This window comes from Tauraco erythrolophus, chromosome W, assembly GCF_009769465.1.
Source record: "Tauraco erythrolophus isolate bTauEry1 chromosome W, bTauEry1.pri, whole genome shotgun sequence".
Classification (NCBI taxonomy): domain Eukaryota; kingdom Metazoa; phylum Chordata; class Aves; order Musophagiformes; family Musophagidae; genus Tauraco; species Tauraco erythrolophus.
Genome location: NC_141497.1, coordinates 9,002,121 through 9,025,241, shown reverse-complemented (window position 1 = coordinate 9,025,241; position 23,121 = coordinate 9,002,121). Strand labels below are relative to the sequence as shown.

The window sequence follows — 23,121 nt, the reverse complement described above, 5'->3', positions numbered from 1 at the left end:
ATTATCTCCGCTCCTCTCTCCCACTGCATTGACCTGCTGGGATATGCATCAATGGCAACAACAACGGCAAGGTATCACCCCTTCCCCACTTTCTCTTTTCCTGCTTATTGGAATAAATATACTCACAATGGCTCAAGCACAAGATCCTTGGGACCATGCACTAGTAAGATACACTGGAAGCATTAAAACACCATAAAGCGAGGAAAACCTAAAACTTTCCACCTAAGTCTTACATGGGAATGAAACATGCTCAAAAGATGAGTGGAGTTGGGATGACTCTCAATGTATGGCTCCACTCCAAGCCATGCCAGGAAAGAAAATACAAATTGAGTGCCGAGCAATCAAGGGATCCACTTACCATAGGCCGACTGAAATTAAAATATTCTATACCGATTTCTCCAAACCGAAAAACAACAATAATGATTGTTACAAAATAACAGAACCAAATTTAGATTGTTGGTACAACTTCACCTTTACCAAGCCTATAATTGCATTTTGTATTTGAGGCTATAAAAACACAGACCTACTATTTGATTTCATGATTCACACATGCAATATATGAAACTTGTGCACAACAGGATGGCCATGGATCCATGCTCATATAGGCTATAATGAATATGTACCCAATACTTCTCCTGTCACATCCCTAAATTTGTCTATAGTAGTGGTATGCAATAATTTTGCCTTCCACAAACAAATGGATTACAAAAGAAGAAGACAGAGATTGGCAAATTCCGTCTCTAAAAGGAACAAGTGGAGACACTGTTTCAATAGGATGCCAAATTGAAAACTGCACCGATTGTGCGACAGCCTTACACATTACTGTAGAATACATTAAAAGTGAGCCCAAACACAATTTTGAACACATACATGTCTGTCCTTATGGACACAAACGTTGGTACATTTTTACCATATTCCGCTCAGCACTCATAACGTGTTTTTGGGCTGACCCTTAGTTCCGTTCCAGCATGGCTCACAGCTCAAAATCAAAATTCAACAGCCACTTTTACCAACTCAGTCTCCTATTAAACTGTCTCCTCACATCTATAACACAGGTCCTTATATAATCAAGAATACAGGGCAACAGTAAGTTTTCTTTAACCCTAGTCGGTCTCTAAAAAGAGCAGAGCTAGCACTGCACATCAATACGTCAGCAACTAAACCAGATTGTTCTGCCTTTTGGGGAGTTGCAAACACTGGCTGGGTAGTGCGGCTACATGGATGATATTTAAAACAATCCCGACGTATGCAACGGGACATCATAGGGTTATTGGGAACAGGATTAGGAGTGCTAAACAGCATAGACACTGAAGCCCTAATGAACAAACTAACTGCTACTACAGACGACCTAACCAAATTGGAACGCCCACTAAAGTCCTCTTTATCAGCCTTAAGGGGCAAACCAATAGCTCCTATCAGACTTTTTACATGATTGGGAACGAATTGAAGAAAGCAATCATCAATTAATGGTAAAAGCCCTCGGAGCAACCCAAGGTGATACCTCTCTCTTGCCTTGAGTTGTATCCAAGCGCAATTGTAGACACAATCTATAGCAGCAGCTATTATTAGAGAAGGAGGAACCCTATCCACTGAGATTCGTAAATTGATTTGGGAAAACGCCTCAGAGTTTGAAAAAGAGTTTCAATCATGGTGGCAATTAGTCAACTTCACATATCACGCAGAAAGTGATAAGATTGTTGCCTTTGTCCTCACCATACACAATGCTTTGATATACAACATATACCCAACTATTGCGTTAGGACTGAATCACAATGGAACCATGCTCCATCCCTTAGAGCATAGAGTGTGGGCCCATCAGAAAGAAGGAAAGTGGCAAACAATCAATGTAAATGCATGCATTGTTAGAGAACAGCAAAGCTTCATTTGTGAAAGTAATACTCCTGAAGCTCAAGACATTTGTTTGGACACAGAACAAAAACGTTTGCCACTTTGAAATCCATCCAAATGAATCTCCTGAAACCATAGTCATTTATGTTGGAAAAGGCTGCGTTTGCATGCGGACGTTGTGTAAATCTTTACTAATAGATGGCCTTATTTACAACATAACAAATCAACTCGATCTATGGGGAGGTAATTTTTCAATGATTGTCGGTTGTGATTTTAATTCCTCTGTGCCAATAACTACCCACAATGGTTTATCTTTTGATTACATGTTATATCGCGAGCTACGACCTACATCCCATGAATGAATCTGACTATAATCAAACAAATCCACCACCACCCTGATTTGGTCAGCCTTCTACAATGAGCACGTGAAACAGGACAGAAAACTCTTATCATGGTACATCATGATGTTAAAGAAATACATCGAGTATTAAAAAGAGTCAAAAGGGATGGAGAACACCAATGGTGAGAAGTCCTGTTTGGTTGGTCTTCAACAGCAACTGGGACACTGAACCTGTTGTTACACCTCATCGTGATTATACTGACTGCTTTTATATTATGTTTGATGTTAAACATTTTTAATATATTAGGGTTTGAAAGATGGCTAAGCAAGTTACACTACTGCAGAAACTTCCCCACATATATAATACCACGTAACTGTGCCTAACAAAAATTTAATTAATTGATAGAGGCTAATCAAACACAAAATTCCCCTCAAATTTTAATTGGATTACGGTATTTTCTGTTTATAGGCAGAGAGGCAAGAGGCAACCACACTGCCACTCTATGGATGAGATAAATTGACTTTAGTCACGGGGCGGATTGTGGTGGTGCAACCTTCCACATCCTGGGCTGCTCAGTGTGATTCTCCCCCTTTTTCCGGGCCACACACCAACCTAGAACAAGTTGGATGTGGACTGTGAAACGCAGCGGACCAGAGCGTTAAGGCACCTCCTTAACGTGCCAGGCTCCTGCTTCCCCTATCACTCGACCTGGTTCATCTGTACCTGGACTGTGGCCCAGAAAGGGTGATATCAGAAACCCTAAAATCTAGCAAGTTCAGGGCCTGCGCAACTGGTGGAAAATACCAGAATATTCTCTGCTGAAATTTGTACAAGTCTTACATTAAACTTTATCTCATCTTTACCCTTTAACTCTAAGCTCCACCTTATCTCCAATGAAGTCAGTGAAGCTACAGTGAATGAGTGAAGCATAAGCTCTTTGCTGAACCGGAACCTTTGGTTTGACCTTACAAAAGGGATTCAGACCCTTTTATTTGCACGTGGTTTTCTCCTGTCCTCTATATCTCAAGGTCTTTCATTAATTTTTTTTTCTCCAAATGATGTTTATTTTGTTTCTTTTATAGTCTTTCATAGGATTTCAGTATATTCTTTTAAAGAACATCTGTAGAACTGATTCTCATTTTGTTTGAGTGTCTGAACTGAAAACTCTACAAGCATAGGCTGCCTTCAAGATATAAACATTATATTTTGGGTTTTGCCTGAACAGAAACACCATTTGAATGGCTTTTCAGCTGTTGTCCTCAATTGACGTTCTAGCATGAAGAGGAAATGAAATGATATGAAAAGAACCAAAAAGGTACTAAAAATACTAATATTTAGAATTCCAAGTTCTAATATTTTGTTTGAGTGCAAGGCAAATATTTATGCAAACATTCTTTTATCTCTGTGACTCCTATTTGAGTGATCTATTAAGATATTACTTTCTGCTGAAATTTGTACAAGTCTTACATTAAACTAATGTAATCGCACATCATAAAACCAAAATTATACTGAAGAAAAATTAATAATTCAGAATTAACAATGACAAATGTGAGGCATCTTATATATGCATCACAAACTACTGAACATGTCAGTCTCTAGTATACAAAAAATCCTGATCCAGTCATCTCTGGTGTCTAATTATTCTGCATTTAGCTCTTGTTTTTATCTTCTCTCCTAAACGAGTTCCTCCATGGCAGCCAAAGGAAGCGATGAACCACCTCCACAGAAGACTTATTTGGTTGTAAGAATATTTTTCTAAAAGCTTGCTGCGATTGCTTAAGCAACTACTGCTACTCTTTTTTCAAGTGAAAAAAAACACCTACAAAGCAACAAAAGATTAGAGGCATTCCTAGTACATAAATTATGCATTTTGTTCCATAACATCTCCATTATCAGAAAAAGGAAGTAATATAGGCAGTTCTTTGATCTACTCCAAGTTACTGATATGATATTGCTATGCAAAAACTAGTAAAAAAATCCTCTATGTTTCCTGATTAAGTGTATTTCTAGGTGAAAGGTTCTATGTTACTGCATTATGGAAGCGTGCATCATATTGTGTCATGACCTTTCTTGGTGTATAATCTTCAAGAGCTTTCATTACTGAACATTTAACCTGAGAGAGCAACCTACTCTCAGACCTTGGTTGCTCTCAGACTAATACATTGGAAAAATAATATCTTCATGTAACAGCATGGCATGCTTGTCTTCTTAATTCAGAAGAGTTTGTTGCTTGACACAGGAACCGCATTAGTAAATTTTGATTTCTCGCTACTACTCTTTCTATGGTTTTCAGGTTCAGGTTGATGGAAACTATTCACAAATTTGCATCAAATTTTCTGAAAAATTTGGTCATAGTGTATATTTCATTTGTTCAAAATTTTTCCAAACACCAAAATAATTTTATTTTAGTCACAAGTTGAATGAGCAACCTTGATATTTTAAAAATTATTGGAATCAATGAGTATCACTTGTGTAGACTAGAAGCATTGCTTTCCTGTATGATGAGATGGTTCTTTTTTGAAGCTCCACTCACAATCCTACACCTGCTGAGAACAGTCTCTGAACTGAAATCACCCTAAAATAGACAAATACTTTTTACTAGCTAATAACCTGGAGTACTGCGTCCAGTTCTGGAGCCCCCAACATAAGAAGGACATGGACCAGTTGGAGAGGGTCCAGAGGAGGGCCACGAAGATGATAAGAGGGCTGGAGCACCTTTCCTATGAGGACAGGCTGAAAGAGTTGGGGCTGTTCAGCCTGGAGAAGAGGAGGCTCCGGGGTGACCTTATAGCGGTCTTCCAGTACCTCAAGGGGGCCTACAGGAAAGATGGGGAGAGGCTGTTCAGGAGGGCCTGTTGTGATAGGACAAGGGGTAATGGTTTTAAAATAGAGGGAGGTAGATTCAGATTGGATATTAGGAAAAAATTTTTTACCATGAGAGTTATAGAACACTGGAACAGGTTGCCCAGAGAGGTGGTGGATGCTCCATCCCTGGAGATGTTCAAGGCCAGGTTGGATGAGGCCCTGAGCAGCCTGATCTAGTTGGAGATATCCCTGTTCCTTGCAGGGGGGTTGGACTAGATGACCTTTGAAGGTCCCTTCCAGCCCAAACCATTCTATGATTCTATGATTCTATAATAAATTAGCAACAAAATTATTTAAAGATACTTTTAATAAGAGTAAAATATAAGAAGTGTCTTATGTGTATCTTACACTATCAACATACGTGACCTATGCAAAGGAAAGTAGAATTAATTCATAATCTTGTTTATCTTCCCTTACAGTCTCCAGAATTATGAAGGACATTATTTGTCCAATAGCGCATTTTGGAAAACTTATTACTGAGTCACATTTCTACTTTTTACTACAGTTTAAAGACAAAATATGTTCAGACAGGTTAGAAAGGTTCCAATCCAGATTTTAAATAATGAGTTTCTACAATATATTTACAAATGTTTAAAGCAAATTTCTCTCCATTCATTGAACTCTAGAACCCGCCATATACCTTGCTTAGCTGTTAGCACTGCTGTCATAAGTCATATGAGTGGAAATGTGTGAATGGGTCCAATTTCAAGCCTTAAGTTTTAGAGATGTGGCAAACGAGCTAAATAAATGTGGCAGCTGTTTGGCAGCTTATGGTTTGACACTGCTGTGTGATCCCTGCTGGCACCAATCCTAAACATGTCCTAAAACATCTTCTGAAACAAAACTGATCCCAGCTTACTGACACCTGACAGGGGACCCCAAAACCAACTATGGCCTTAAAAGTGCCCTGGTAACTTCTCCCAGCTCCAGGTTAGCTGCTGACCTATCAAAACTTGCTACCTTGAACTTAAACCCTAGTTGTCACTTTAGTGGTACATGCCAGTTTTGACACAAATCTTGCTAGGTGCCTTTGGGTGCTGCCTGTCCTAATTCTAGCCTATTGGTCCTACGTAGACAAAACACTAATTTCAAGCAATTGATTCTTGGGAACTCAACTTTAATTTTGATTAGTAAACACTAATGTTTTTCCATTTTGAATGTGGGCCCACAGAGTAGTAGACTGATATATCTCCATCTAGTGAAGACATCAAATAAGTGAACTTACTATTTTTTTGATGACAAAGATTACTCTTAAATTCCAGATCTAAGCTCAGCCTCTGTTCAAGGACTGTCTCATTTAACAGAGGCAGTTTAAGATGATACCACACCCAGGTGTCTACTCTACTTCTCTGCTAGGTATTATCACTTTCATAACTGAAGGGGCAAAATGAGACATGTATCGATGCTTCCATTTAGCCCAATCTATAAACACAGGCCCACTTTTTTGACATTTTATATAAATCAGGATGTAAAGTAGGATCATTGTAGTACAGAAATGCTTAGAATCATAGAATAACAGAAACATAGAATGGTTAGGGTTGGAAGGGACCTCAAAGATCATCTTGTTCCAACCCCCCTGCCATGGGCAGGGACACCCTCCACTACACCAGGTTGCCCAAAGCCTCATCCAACCTGGCCTTGAACACTACCAGGGATGGGGCACCCACAACTTCTCTGGGCAACCTGTTCCAGTGCCTCACCACCCTCAGAGTGAAAAATTTCTTCCTTATATCTAATCTAAATCTGCCCTCTTTCAGTTTAAAGCCATTGCCCCTTGTCCTATCACTACACACCCTTGTAAAAAGTCCCTCTCCAGCTTTCCTGTAGGCCCCCTTTAAGTACTGGAAGGCTGCGATCAGATCACCCCGGAGCCTTCTCTTCTCCAGGCTGAACAGCCCCAACTCTCTCAGCCTGTCTTCATAGCAGAGGTGCTCCAGCCCTCGGATCATCTTCGTGGCCCTCCTCTGGACTCGCTCCAGCAGCTCCATGTCCTTCTTGTGTTGGGGACTCCAGAGCTGAATGCAGTATTCCAGATGGGGTCTCACGAGAGCAGAGGGGCAGAATCACCTCCCTCGACCTGCTTCTTGCTCAATTGTCACTGTTGTGGGAACAGTAAAATCCTGTGAATGAGCAGGACAGCCATCTGAGTGCAAGTGTTGTAAATGTAGCTTTACCCGATAGATCCTGTCTGTCAGAATCCAAGAAATGTGTTAGTGGCACTAAGATTAGGATTAGGACTGGGGTTTGCAAGGTCTAATCATTAAGTCTCACAGATTTATCCAGAAGAGGACAGATTTGTCTGGATGAAGGTTAAAAGTGACACTGGCAAAATCTGAATTAAAGGTATCCAGAATAATTTCCAGCAAAACTCATGAGGACAATGTAAATGCTCCCTTTGTGAATTATAATTTTCTCTAATGAGAAAACTCTGAAATTTTAAGCTTTATACACTAAAATCCAAGATGGAAACAATGTCTAAATTGATAGACGCCCAACGCTTCACACCTGCAATAGGAACAGGTGGGAATTGTCTATAGATTACGAGTCATATACACACTGAATTCAATAAAAAGAAAATTGCAAAAGAATTGCATGTAAAACTAAGAAAAGTGTGTTAAAAGAAGAAATAGGATGTAAACTATCCAACTCATAATGCTTGTTTTGAATGACTTGCAACCTCGCCATTCTATTAAGTGTGTGTGTGGGTATGGGTATAAATAAAACATTGTTTCTAGACTTGAATACAGAATAAGATGATTACTACAGAGGTTATTTGTCACATTCTGCTTTTGGAAAGATAAAGGCATTTCTGTAGCATCCCTTAGATTGCCAAGGAATAGAAAGAATAACAAAAAAATACCCTCTCTCCACAGATGCTCAGGAAGTACAGAAATCTCTGTAAGAAGTGTAGAAATCCAGCTGTAGTTTGAACAAGACAATGCAAGCCATTCCTTAATCTTCTGGACTAAGCAAATATTCAAGCTTGGATCTTGCAAATTCCCCTATGTTATTTATTCTACTAACAGATGGATGTATGGAAAAGGAATCAATTGATTTATGATTCCTCTTAAATTGCACCAAGCTTTCTATATATAAATGTTATCTATAAAATAACCAAACAAAATCCAACGAGTAAGCCACAGACAGAATATCCTTTTGGGGGGATACTACATATGGGGGAACGTGTATATACATATGCATAATTTTACAGAAAAAACAGGTAGACTTAATTTTTTATTTATTTATAGAAAAGCTGCTTATAGAAAATACACAGAATTACTATAGACTCCCGAGCTGATTATCAAATGTTAGCTAAATCTAAACGCATCATTAACCTCAGTTTCTGGAAACCATCCCAGAAAAATAAAGCAATGTACTCTGCATGGGGAAGTTCATAAAAGAAATCCTTTTCCAAATATCTATAAGCAGGTATTAACGAGAGAAAAATCATATACCCACCCCTGCTGAGCCAATGACAGGATTCCTTAACAGCAAACTAAGATTTTAAATATTTCCATATAGTTACATACTCAACTTTTTTAAATGCCATTACATATAGCTAAAATACCTTAACATTAACATACATATTCCAACCTGAGGAAACTTTATACTTATATAAACTCAAATCCCACTTAAGGATGAACAAGTATTACAATTTCAGTGTTAACAAAATGAAACAACCAACCTTTAATTAAAAAAAAAAGTTTCTATGTGAAATTGATCCCAAGAAGTTGTTGAAAATATTATAAAGTTGAACATTAAGACAAGAATGAGTTTTTTTAGAACCCGATCATTGCAAGAATCAGACTTCTAACTAACTTATCAGAACACTGAATGGGTACACTGAGTGCCCTAGCAAGCTGGCTACACCTTTCCTCAAATGCTACCGCAGCTTACAACTTTATTTAGCAACATTGGTTTCTATGCATTAATAATTAATAGAAAGATAAATATTTAATCATTTTGTAATGTGTACCTTTTAAAAAGTTAAGCAATGCTGTTAGCTGCCTTAGAAAGAATTTTAAAAAAAAAGACAATAGATTCTTGAGCTTCTATAGAAGAAATTAGGAGGAAAGTTGTCTACACAGAAAATAATAAAATACTGTTTATCCACCTCAGCTTTTCTTGTATTTCTCTTCAAAGCCTTTGTTAATAGCTATTCCCACTGACATAATCCCAGACTACTTCAAGTAACAAGTTTAAGAAAACAGGTCTCCTAATAACTATCCTCAACTATAAACAGTATATTTATAAATATACAAAACATAATTTAAAGATAGACCCATGCAAAAAAAAAAAACCAAAACCACTTTTTTTCTATTCCAGAGTGATCTATTTTGAGGCTTTGAGCAACCTGGTGTAGTGGAGGGTGTCCCTGCCCATGGCAGGGGGGTTGGAACTAGATGATCTTTAAGGTCCCTTCCAGCCCTAACCATTCTATGATTCTATATAACCTGCTAATGGTAAAACAATCCTGGTTACAACTTCAGATAAAGGGCTATTTGTATTTAGAACAACTAATTCTAACACATACTGAAAGCTGATTCCAGCAAATCCTCATATTATTAAATACATAACCTCTTTGTTTCTCCTTGTTATTTCTTTCTTATAAAGGAAGCACCCAGATTTGCTACGACTTTGACATTCAAGTATGTCCTGCGAGCTGCAATAACTGAGGAATAGACTCAAAACAATTTCTTCAGATTACTAAAAAAAGAAGCCTGCACGTTACCGTAAATTTAGTCACAACCACTTTAGACAAGCTTCTCTATTCTGATGATGTTGGTTTCCTCACATTTTCATTCTTTAGTCTTTAAAGGACTTTTTAAGTAGATGGTTAAAAACAATTAAACTCTAGTAAAGAGCTATACCATACATGCATAAAAAGTAAAAAAATATTCAATTTATAATACAATTGATTTCTATACTGTACTAAGTTCTAAAACCACAAATAAACAGGTTACAGTGTTTTAAAAGAAAACATTTAATTCTCACCTAAAATGATTGACATTTGTTTTACTAAGGAATGAAAGCACAAATGAACCTGGTCTCCGATCACTCTCTCGAATAAGATAACTTCCAGGTTTTCCCGCTTGCCGAAGACGTTCTTCTGCAATTGCTCTGTCGAGTTTTCCATGATACCACCTAAAAAAGAATATAACAATGGGTATCCTTAGAATTTAAGGCTTCTGTTTATTTTCACAGAACAGACCTGTGAAACTAATGAAAGTTCTCAGTTAAAACTGATGCAATTCCAAACATTTGTTTCAAATAAAGTTATCAGATATTTACATGTCTCACCTCTCTCAAATTACTTATTTCCAATACACAGAATTTTTAAAACTTCACAGGTTCAGATAACCTGTTTCCCCAAATAACTCAAACTGGAGGAAAGCACTCTGAACCATCCAAAAGGGACAAAGGCTCTCTTATAACCAGCTTTTTCTTTCCTCCCCAATTTGCTCATTTTCAATAAACAAGCAGAACCAGATGTAACTGATCTGACTCAGGCTGTTGTATTTTAAGCCTACTCAGGCTTCAATTCAGGCTATAACCTATTTCTCAAATGACAAACACAGATCATGGTATCAAAGCCTACACCTAAACAAAACAACAGCAGTCATCAGACCATATTTCAGCCAAAAAAAGTCTTCTCCAGACCAAACCACCAGCCTATTAAAAGCAAATACAGATGCACAGCAACTCACAGACTGCAAAATATGACAAAAGAACTCTTCGGTTTAAGGCAAAGGTTAGACTCATCATTCAAACATTCCCTACCCTTACCTCAATTTTCTTTTATTTACCAAACTCTAGTCAGACCTCTTTCTACTCTAAACAATCAAATGGGGTGGGGGGGTGTTGTGGGTTAGGCCGCTCCAGCAACTGAACCCCACACACAGCCAGTCACTCACCCTCCCCCAGCCCCAGGGATGAGGGAGAGAATTAAAGGATAAACAGGAAACCCGTGGGTTGAGATAAGAACAATTTAATACAGATAAGTAATACACAGTGTAAATGCTCACCACCCCCTCTTATCCACAGCCTGTCTCGTCCCGAAGCTGCAATCCTGGACGAACACGAGGCCCCAAAATAGAGAGGGGCAGAGAGAGATAGTACTCCAAGAGTGAGGGGAAAAAAAAGGCAATAGAGCAAAAGCGCAGCAAGTGCAAAAGAGCAAAAGCGGCGAAAGAGCCAAAGCGCAAAAGCCCTTCTTTCCGGCTGACCCTCACTTTTATACTGGGCATGATGCTGTATGATATGGAATACTAATTGGCCAGTTTGGCCCTCAATCTTAAGTTCCACCACAAATCACAAGGGGAATCGTGTCCCCCTTGTCCCACCGTGCTTCTGCACTCCGGCACACTGAAAAGTCCTTGGAGTCTCACGTCCAACCACAAACATCAACTTGCTATCAACATTCTTCTCAGAGCGAGCCTCTGAGTAAAACCAAAACATGGAGCTCTTCTAGCTGCTAAAAAGAAGAGCTAACACTGTCCCAGCTAAAACCAGGACAGGGGGGTGGGGGTGGAGCAGCAGTGGAGGGAGCAATTGAAGCAAAGCCAAGTGTTGCCAAGTGTTGTTCTCAAAACCTCTTAAAAAAGGAAAACTTTTATACAGCTACTGTTTTATACTATTTAAATTATCAACTATTTCAGACCATTCACCTATTGATTCTACCAGTTCACACATGTCTTGCAAGAGTTGCAAAAAAAAGCATTTTGGAAGAGATATGAAAGTGATCTTTTGGCTTAACGTACACAAGACAAAATGAAAAATTGCAAAGTTTAGAGAAAAAAAAAAAAAGAACAGCTTAGCTATTGATAAAAATCTTGCCAGAAACATTTTTTCTATGAAATAGAAGTGAAACTTGGCTTTGAGAACTTCTATCAGAACGAAAGTCAAATAGACTATACAGATCACATATACCAGTAGAAGCAGTACCTGCATAGATAGTTTACATTGGCAAAGCTGCAGTCTTGTTAGTATAGCGCTCTCCTTTCCTTCTCCTCATCCTGATTAAAATGAGTTAAACCAGTGAAAGTTGTTTTGTCTGTACAACTGTATAGCACTTGAGGCAATGTTAGAAAGATCATGTCTGTGGTGGGTTGATCCCGGCCAGCATCTAACCACTCACACAGCTGCTTGCTCACTCCCTTCAACCCCCAGCAGAACAGAGCAGGGAATAGGAAGAGCAAAAGCAAGAAAATTCATGGGTTGAGATAAATTTTAACAAGTGAAGGAAGAATGAAGGAAGGGGGCTGGGGGAAACAGAAAACAAAACAACAGAAGCAATGCAAAGGCAATCGCTACCTCCCACAAGCAGATCAATCACCCAGCCAGTCTCTGAGCAATGGCTACCTTGGAAGACACACAAACACTCCCCCCCCCCCATTTTTTTTTTTATTTATTGCTGAGCATGACTCGATATGGTATGGAATACTCCTTTGGCCAATTTCCATCAGCTGTCTGGCTTGTCTCTCCTCTCAACTTCTTGCCCACCCTAGCCTACTTGCTGGAGGGCAGGGGGAGCAGAGTGAGAAACAGAGGAAGCCTTGACACTGTACAAGCACTGTTCAGCAACAGTCAAAATACCAGTGTGTTATCAACGCTGTGTTGGCCACAAATCCAAAACAAAGCACCACAGGGGCTGCTATGAAGAAATTTAACTCCAGCCCAGCCAGTCACAGGACACTCTCTTAGAAAGTTCTGTACCATTTATAATTTTATAGGTCAAGATCAATAACTTAAGTTTGATGCTGTTCCAACTGCCAAACACAATGCATTCAGTTAGAAGCAATGCTTAACATCTCTCAACTTTACACCAAACATATTTTTTTCCTGAAGAGATGCAAAACGTTGTCTTACCTACAGGGTACTATAATATTAGTCTCATGAAAATAATTAAAGTTTGGATAGGAGGGTATCAAAGTAAAAAAAACTTGCCTAGCTAGTCATAAAAAGAAAGCTGGCCCTCTGGCCATGACTCTTATCAAATGTACTCATTCCAAACAGTAACTCACTACTACTAAGATTTATACCCTTCATCATTGCCAAGGACAAGATCCCTATAATATCTAGTCACCTCTTATTTTCTTGCCTAGTTCTAACTAGGAACACTTTTGTATTTCCAACATTCACTTTCCAAGTTTTAAGAGATGATAACTGTATTGGTTTTGGCTGAGATGGAGTTAATTTTCTTCACAGTAGCTTGTATGGGGCTATGTTTTGGATTTGTGATGAAAATAGGGTTGATAACACAGAGATGTTTTTGTTATGGCTGAGCAGTGTTCACACTTTTCTGCCTTTTCTGCTCCTCACACTGCCCTGCCAGCAAGTAGGCTGGAGGCGCACAAGAAGTTGGGAGGGGACACAGTCAGGACAGCTGATCCCAACTGACCAAAGGGATATTCCACACCATATGACATTGTGTTCAGCAATAAATCTGGGGGGATGGAGGTTGGCAGGGGTTGCAGTTGCTTAGGGACTGGCTGGGCATCAGTCAGTTGGCAGTGAACAATTGTTTTCTTTTGCATCACTTGTTTTTCTTGGGTTTGTTGGTGTTTTGGGTTGGTTTTTTTTTTTCCCCACTAGCCAGATAAATACCAAGAGGGTTTTTTTGTTTGCTTTTTTAAAGGAAAAAGGAAGATACGGGGGAAACAGGAAAACTACTGCAAGAATCCTAAGAATTTATGGCTGAAACAACAGATGTGGTCCTATGCTGAAGAGATCTATGCCCCCTAACAGCTAAATTAGTGTTCCTCCCCAGTCACCAGGAAAAAAAGGAATCATAGAATCACTTAGGTTGGAAAAGACCTTTAAGATCATCGAGTCCAAAAGGAAGACAAAAGGTGAAGAAATATGGCATGATAGCATGCTTCTCAAGAGGGTAGGCCAGTAGGTGAAGTGCATAAGTCCCATGTTGAAGTTCTGGGAGACAACATAAAACAAAAGAAAAACTTGATAAAGTACAGGTTAAGAGTCTCTGTTCACTGTTTAGATTAAATAACCTTTGACTGATGTTAATTAGAAGTACTGACTGAAAAAAAAACCCAAAAAAACCCCACAAACAAAACAAAAAAAACCCACCAGAAGATTCCTCTTCAAACTTTTTCCTTCCTCTTCAAACTTTTTCCAGCATCAAATGTTGTTCCACTTTTGGTTTTCCAAATCTGAAGCTTCCATTTATATGTTACTTATGTTCAGTTTACTTACTGCTTCACTCCCAACATAAGGTTAAAGTACAATTTTGGTCTGCTGCTCCTAATCATTATTTTAAAATAACATTTCTAACACCGTCTATTCAAACAGAAATAAAGCCAGATTTATGTACAATTCTACTGTGTAAGTACATAAATTATAAGATCTGGACAAATCAGCAAAATACCCAGCAACTTGAAAAAAAAAAATTAAAAAAGGTGTTTCTCTATCTTCCCTCTACAATTCAAGAGCAGGCATTAGTAAAAGACACTCGTTAACTGAAGAAAAAAGGTTACCTGCTGCCGCAGCAAAAAGGCTTCAGGCGGCTCCAAACAGACCAATGTTCTAATGCAAAGGCTTCAGGCTCTACTCTAAGGAAGGCCCACACTCCTCCAAAGCTCAGGAGGAAATGCCTTACCCTTAGGAACAAATGCCCTGCCTTAAATAGTCAGGAGTCATGTGGTTTACTAGATGGGTCAAGGCTATTGGTCACTTGACCATCCATCTCCCAGAGTGATTGGCTGAATGCTACAGCACCTGTTTCAAGGCAACTTTCCCAGTGTAACGAGCCACAAGTGTTTTAGTTAGCCTGCATAGGGAAAGAACCTTCACAGGATGCTGCAGCAGCCAAAAGATTTCTCCACAATTCCCCCTTTTTGTTTTAAGATTAATTTAAATCAAGCAGGGAGATTTTTCAGCAATACCATGGGAGATACATCTAGCAAACCAGTTGTACATTCAGTTATTAATTCTGACTCCGACAGAGACTTGAAATTTAGTCTCTACTCATGGAAGGAACAGGTTGATGGCCGATGTCATTATTTCCATTAGAAGGGTCATTTGATGGATGATCTCCGTTCTGGCCATCGTTCGGACGTTGCCTGTTCTGTTTCTGATGTTGCAGGTCAGGGCAGACGCATCTTGCAGGTAGCCATCGTATCCCAGTATCTGTGGAAACGCAAGCATACCCACGACCCCAAGCAATAAGCTCATATGGGCCTTCCCACGTCTTAGTGAGTAGGTCCTGTACCCAGACTTTCACTCGGGGCCGGTGCGTCTCGCCTGAAGACTGCAATGAAAGAAAGTGATTCAAAATAATGGGATTATTTGAATTTGATGGCACCGTAAGATGGTTAAATGTGTATAACGCCTTTTCTAGGCGACTCTGTGGGGTTTCTCCATGCATTCCCCCTTTTTGTTTTTCTAAAACACGCTTCAAGGTGCCATGAGCGCGTTCAACAATGGCTTGGCCAGTAGGAGAATGTGGAATACCCAAAGTATGATTTACACCCCATAGTTGTAAAAACTGCCGTGTCTTCTGTGAGACATAGGCCAGGCCATTATCGGTTTTCACAGAAAAAGGCATGCCCAAGACCGCAAAAGCGAGTTTCCAATGGGCAATGGCATCGTGACTTTTCTCCCCAGTATGAGCAGTTGCCCACATAGCTGAGGAGAAAGTGTCAATAGACACATGCACATACTTAAACCTGCCAAATTCAGGAACATGCGTTACATCCGTCTGCCAAAGCTGCAGGGCCTTTAGGCCTCTGGGGTTTACCCCCGATGGCAGAGGTGCCGCAAGCCCATGGCAGTCAGCGCAAGCACTGACAATGTCCCGAGCCTCAGTGGGCGTTAAGTGGAACTGTTTCTGCAGGTTATGTGCACTTTGATGGAAGAAATTATGCGATGCCTTGGCTTGTGCGATTTTATCGGGCTGAGGTGCTACCCATGCAGGGTTAGCTAGCATGTCAGCCCTGGCGTTGCCTTCCATTATAAAGCCTGGCAAATTAGTATGACTATGGACATGCAGGATGTAATATGGGTGAACTCGATCTTGAGTTGCACACCATAAGGTTTTTAACAGAGAAAACAGAGCCGCATTATTCACTTCTTTCAGAAGTGAACAATCTAAGCCTTGCATTATATCAGCCACATAAGCAGAATCGGTGACCAAATTCAAAGGTACCTGCGAGAACCGTTGAAAGGCCATGGCAACAGCCCTTAGTTCAACCAACTGGGCTGAGCCTGACTCATGGCCTTCCAGCACCTGCCACTCAGATTCCTCCTTCCAGGTAACAATAGCTTTCCCAGTTTTCCCAGACCCATCAGTGAAGACGGTGGGTCCTTGTACTGGCACTCGGCTATTTTTTGGCCGCAAGGTAAAGCTTGTCAATCTTGCCAATTGAAGCAATTTATGGCTAGGCAGATGGTATGCAATTTGTCCTGAGAAATTTTCCAGCGCACTTTGGAGAGGAGCACTGTTAGTAAGGCTCCACTCAAAGTATTCCTGCTGTACTGGCAGAACAATTATTGCAGGATCTGCTGCCATCAATTGTAGACAGCGCTGACGGCATTTGATTATCAGACAAGCAATTAATTCAAATAACGTAGATGCTGTCTTTGTCTATTGTCCCTCTTAGGTTGTCTTTTCGGTTCTGGGTCAGCATTTTTGGGTTGAATAGGCCGTAGAATTGTGGCCAGAGCAGACTTATAGCTTTCAGATTCTAGCTTAGAGCATGCTTCGATCATTTCTGTTAGTGTAGGCTCCCCTGGCATGGAATTTATGATTTTTCTACATTCTTCATTGGCATTGTCTTTTGCCAGCTGCTTACATAGTAGTTGTCTCAGGTTTTCATCTTCGACCTGTTTTTCAAGGGCTGCAGCAACTTTCTCTACGAAAGATAAAAAGTGTTCTTTCTGCCCCTGATAAATCTTCACATACCGTGTTTTTGGGGCAGCCATATCTATGCCCTTTAATAGAGCTCCCACGCCGATCTTTTGGGCTTGCTCAAGAACTTGGGGGTGCCATGTAGCTTGAAAATCAGGGTCAGCGAAAGCATTGGCTCCCAGTAGAGCATCTGCTGGAGCTCCGTATCCGGGGTCAGTTGGGGGTACTTGCATATTTCCGGCTGCAGCTCTCTCAGCCATTCTTCTCCAATTGGCCTCAAAGACCGTATATTGTACTGGTTGAAATAATACCTGACCTAGATGTTTAATGTCGAATGGGGAGAGTAGGTCAGTATTTAATATCCTGATGATCTGCATGACCTGAGGAGAGTCTAGCCCGTGTTGTGCTACCTTGGTTTGCAGGTCTTGGACTACCTTCCAGGCAATGGTTTCATGTTTGTCAATTTGACCTAAGTTAGGAAGCGCCTTTTGTACTGGAAAGGCTTGGATAAGATCCTCTGTTCGTTCATTACTTCCCTGAACAACCTGCTCAGACCCCTTTTCAGGCAACCCAACTTTTTCTATTAGATCCCAGTCACCAGCCTCCAGAGCCCGCCTCTTGACTTCTTCCCAGAACCGTTTTGAATTTTTTGGACGCACAGTCACCTTACATTCGGGAAGCGTCCAGGGACGGTTGTGGGCCAGCCATGTTTGTTGTTGTCTGACTGTCGCCACGGCTTCCTGCAGTGATGAAACATCATCAGGCAGGGGTGTGTCCAATGGCTTCTGACAGGATGCAGACGCTGGGCCAACGGGTCGTGTAAAGGCGGAGGCTGTGGCCGGTTGTGGAACAGTCCATGGAGATGCAGTCTGGGTTGCGGAAACTTGTGTCGGCACCACTGTCTGTGAAGGTGCCACTGCTGTTGTCAGTGGCATGCTTGGCGCCACTTCCGGGGTCATTGCTGGACCAGTTGGCACGGCCAGCCCAGGTTGTCCCAGTACGGATTCAGCAGCAGTAACCTGCCGTAACATTTCCATCAATGCCATTAGTTGTTGCGACATTCCTTGCAAACCTGCCATAACCTGGTGTATTATGAAATGCGTTGTTCGGGGTTGCTCCATTTGTTCCTGTGGCAGATAGCCAGGCGCTATGGGTGATGCCGCAGGACATGAAGTTGCGGTAAACCAGGGTGCCATGCCCGGGAACTGTCCTTGTGGTGCCTGGTCTGGTTGAGGGGCCAATGGCGGAGCAGTAGGAAGAACACGTTCTGCTGTAATGGCTGAAGTAGCCGGTTGAGATGCAGAAGAAGGGGAGGCTGTTGGGGCAAAGGGTGGGGGACGCTCCGATGCTTTGTCTTGTCCGGAGGAGTATTCCCGCATCAAAAAATCACGAGGACGACACTTGGGTTGGACATAATGTCACAGGGAGGGGTAAAGCTTCTGTGCAGTCCCCACAACTTTCTCCATATCTGAGGACAGCGGGGGCACAACTGGTGCACTACCCGTGGTCAGTCCCCTTTCAGATAATTCATCGTCCCCTTCAGAAACTTCACTTGTGGATTCATCAGAATCTGGCAATACTTTTACCTTCCTTTCTACTGTCCATTTCTGCATTTCATCATATACAGTTCCCCAAATACGTAGCAGACCGGTCAGGTTCTTTCGTCCAAATACTGTTTCATAGATTAGCTTATCCCCTAGCTGCTTCCACGCTTCTGAGCTAAAGGGGGTGTTGAGGTCGGTCAGGCATTCATGCTCTGCCGCCCAATTTAACAGCTCACAGAGAGCTTCATCACTTATTTTAGCACCTGCGATTGTCATTGCAGGTTTGAGAATGGAAAACATCATGCTTTCTTTTGTGGAGCTTTGTCCCATCATTCTAATTTGCAGTTCGTCCCTTGGAGCCCCGTGTACGGAAGCACGTACCTTCAGATCTTAGTTTCGGCTAGATCACGTCAGGGTCACCAGTTGTCGCAGCAAAAAGGCTTCAGGCGGCTCCAAACAGACCAATGTTCTAATGCAAAGGCTTCAGGCTCTACTCTAAGGAAGGCCCACACTCCTCCAAAGCTCAGGAGAAAATGCCTCACCCTTAGGACCAAACGCCCTGCCTTAAATAGTCAGGAGTCATGTGGTTTACTAGATGGGTCAAGGCTATTGGTCACTTGACCATCCATCTCCCAGAGTGATTGGCTGAATGCTACAGCACCTGTTTCAAGGCAACTTTCCCAGTGTAACGAGCCACAGGTGTTTTAGTTAGCCTGCATAGGGAAAGAACCTTCACAGGATGCTGCAGCAGCCAAAAGATTTCTCCACAACCTGCTAACCACATTAACTGTGAAACAGAAGAGAAACCTCATACACTATAATCAAGTTACATCACAGCTGCAGATAGCTAGAATTAGCCTCACATCCACAGAAGGGGGGAGGGGAGGAAGAGTTTAACCACCTCGATATCTGCTGGAGGAACAACACAGAAGGGCATAAGCAATCCAGGAGGTTCCTGGACAGCATCAATGACAGCTTCCTGACACAGGTGACAGAGGAGCCTACGAGGAGAGGTGCTCTGCTGAACCTCATACCCACAAACAAGGAAAGGCTCATTGGGGATGTGAAGGTCAAAGGCAGCCTTGGCCCTTGGCTGCAGTGACCATGAGATGGTGGAGGTTTGGCGGGGGGGGGGGGGGGGGCAGGACACAAAAAGCAAAATCACAACCCTGGACTTAAGGAGAGCAGTCTTGGCCTCTTCGGGGATCTGCTTGGAAGAGTTCCATGAGTAAGGCCCTGGAGGGAAGAGGAACCCAAGAAAGCTGGTTAACGTTCAAGGATCACCTCCACCAAAGGCAACAAGAAGGGCTTCTATAAGTACACAAGTGGCAAAAGGAAGACTAGGGAAAACGTGGGCCTGCTGCTGAATGGGGCGGGGGGCCTGGTGACATAGGACATGGAAAAAGGCTGAGGTACCGAATGCCGCCTTTGCCTCAGTCTTTACTGGCAAGACCGGCCTTCAGGAATCCCAGGTCCCAGAGAGAAAGTCTGGAGCAAGGAAGATGTACTCTTGGTGGAAGAAGATCAGGTCAGGGAACACTTAAACAAACTGGACATACATAAGCTCACGGGCCCTGATGGGCTGCGCCCACAAGTGCCGAGGGAGCTGGCTGATGCTATTGCAAGGCCACTCTCGATAATATTTCAATGATCATGGCGACTGGGAGAGGTGCCCAAAGACTAGAAGAAAGCCAATGTCACCCCTGTCTTCAAGGAACCCAGGGAACTACAGGCCAGTCAGCCTCGTCTCAATCCCTGGGGAAGGTGATGGAGCAGCTAATCCTGGAAAACACTTCCAGGCACGTGAAGGACAAGAAAAAATCACCAGCGGTAGGCAGCATGGATTCACCAAGGGGAAGTCTTGCTTGACCAACCTGATAACCTTCTATGATGAAATGCCTGGCTTGGTAGATGAGGGGAGAGCAGTGGATATTGTGTACCTAGCCTTCAGGAAGACTTTTGACATCGTCTCTCATAAGATTCTCATAGAGAAGCTGTTGATGCATGGGCAAGATGAGCAGACAGTGAGGTGGACCGGAAACTGGCTGAACGGCCAGGCCCAGAGGGCGGTGGTCAGCGGCATGAAGTCTAGTTGGAGGCCAGTAACTAGCAGTGTACCCCAGGGGTCAATACTGAGTCCAGTCCTGTTCAACATCTTCATTAACGATCTGGATGATGGGGCAGAGCATACCCCCAGCCAGTTTGCAGATGACGCAATGTAACCGTCACTAACAGTCAGTTGCTGAAGGGAGCTGCTCCAGAGCCGGCTCGACCCGCTGCGGAGCGGCCGATCTCGGCGCACAGGGGCTTTTCCTGAAGAAGCCAGGAAACGCCAGGGAAGCGAAGAGACCCCCCCCAGGAGCCGGCATCTCTCGTGGGAGACACTGACGTGGCCTGGGCGTTGCCAGAGCAATGGCGGTCACTCCCACCCCTACAAAAATCAGCCCAGGGAGCACAAGGGACCAGGAGCGCAGCAAACAGAGTGGGCAAGCAGGGCGTGGCGCAGCAGTTCGTGAGGAAGGGTGTGGGGAAGGGTGCGGGGAAGGGTGCAGTCAGGCTGCCAGCTTGAGAGGTGAGTTTAGTTGGTGGCTGTCACCCTCTCAGAAGGTGATCAGCTATGGTGACCACCCGGTGGAAGGCAAAGGCCTCTGCACCCAGCAGGAGGGATGTGGGAGCGCAGACAGAGCTCCCACAGAAAGACACGGCTGTCCAGGTCTCAGGCTGCAGGGAGTGCCAGAGCCTTTCAGTGGTAAGGGACAGAAGTGGTGAAAACAACTGTCAGAGGTGCGACCAGGTGGACGATCTGCCCAGCTTGGTCGCAGAGCTGCGAGATGAAGTAGAAAGGTTAAGGAGAATCAGGGAGTCCGAGAAAAAGAGAGAGACTGGTGGTGTCAGTCTCTGTCCAACCTGAGGCAGCACCAGGAAGAGCCACAAAATAAACCCCAAGACAAAGGGGATTCAGTATCCTCCCCCCACCAGGCAGAAGGCAGTAGCTTAAAGGAAAGCAATGAATGGAAGCAAGTCCGTGCTCGGGGCAACAGGTGAACCCCCTCCTTCCCAGGTGCCTCTGCACAACAGGTATGACGCTCTGGAAGCGGAAGGCCCATCGATGGACGATGTGGCTGATGGTCCATCTGCACTGGAGGTGTTGCCAGAGTCAGAAAGGACTACCCCCTGTATCACGACTGCCTCCACAAAGAAGAAGAGATGGGTAATAGTTATAGGTGACTCCCATCTGAGGGGAACAGAAGGACCGATATGCCAGGCAGACTCTCCTCTTAGGGAAGTCTGCTGCCTCCCTGGAGCCTGGGTTAAGGACATTGCTAGGAAACTTCCTAGCCTGGTACGGCCCTCGGACTACTACCCGTTATTCCTCTTCCATGTGGGTGGTGATGAAGTTGCAACACAAAGTCCAAAGACGATCAAGAGAGACTTCAGGGCCCTGGGAAAGCTGGTAAGGGGGATCTGGGGCACAGGTTATCTTTTCTTCTGTCCTTCCAGTTGTGAGCAGTGACACTGGAAGAAGCAGATGTGTCCAGTCTGTTAAAATGTGGATCCGTGGCTGGTGTCATCACCACAATTTTGGCTTTTTCGACAATGGGTTACAGCTTTGACGGATAAGGGAAGAGCAACTGACATCATCTACCTGGACTTGTCCAAAGCGTTTGATACTGTCCCACACAACATACTTGTCTCTAAACTGGAGAGACACAGATTTGACGGATAGACCACTCGGTGGATGAGGAATTGACTGGCTGGTCGCACTCAAAGAGTTGCGGTCAACGGCTCGATGTCCGAGTGGAGGCCAGTGACAAGTGGTGTTCCTCAGGGGTCAGTACTGGGGCCGGTGCTGTTTAACGTCTTTGTCGGCGACATGGACAGTGGGATCGAGTGCACCCTCAGCAAGTTTGCAGATGACACCAAGCTGTGTGGTGTTGTGAACACGCTGGAGGGAAGGGATGCCATCCAGAAGGACCTTGACAGGCTGGAGAGGTGGGCCTGTGAGAACCTCATGAAGTTCAACAAGGCCAAGTGCAAGGTCCTGCACGTGGGTCGAGGCAATCCCAGGCACAAGTACAGGCTGGACAGAGAATGGATTGAGAGCAGCCCTGAGGAAAAGGACTTGGGAGTGCTGGTGGACGAGAAGCTCAACATGAGCCGGCAATGTGCACTGGCAGCCCAGAAAGCCAATCGTATCCTGGGCTGCATCCAAAGACACGTGGCCAGCAGGTCGAGGGAGGCGATTCTGCCCCTCTACTCTGCTCTCGTGAGACCCCACCTGGAATACTGCATTCAGCTCTGGAGTCCCCAACACAAGAAGGACATGGAGCTGCTGGAGCGAGTCCAGAGGAGGGCCATGAAGATGATCCGAGGGCTGGAACACCTCTCCTATGAAGACAGGCTGAGAGAGTTGGGGTTGTTCAGCCTGGAGAAGAGAAGGCTCCGGGATGATCTTATAGCAGCCATCCAGCACCAAAAGGGGGCCTACAAGAAAGCTGGAGAGGGACTTTTTACAAGGGTGTGTAGTGATAGGACAAGGGGCAATGGCTTTAAACTGAAAGAGGATAGATTGAGATTACATCTAAGGAAGAAATTTTTTACAATGAGGGTGGTCAAACACTGGAACAGGTTGACCAGAGGAGTTGCAGTTGCC

General features: G+C 43.1%; 1 protein-coding gene across 1 annotated transcript in view; it reads right to left on the bottom strand.

Annotated features, from left to right (window-relative positions):
• The window catches only part of LOC147526202 (ras GTPase-activating protein 1-like), a 179,984-nt gene that overhangs the window by 151,829 nt on the left and 5,034 nt on the right, over window positions 1–23,121 (bottom strand). Inside the window, 1 exon segment of the mRNA XM_086630192.1 lies at window positions 10,050–10,199. Within this exon segment, the coding sequence (XP_086486318.1) occupies window positions 10,050–10,199 (150 nt within the window).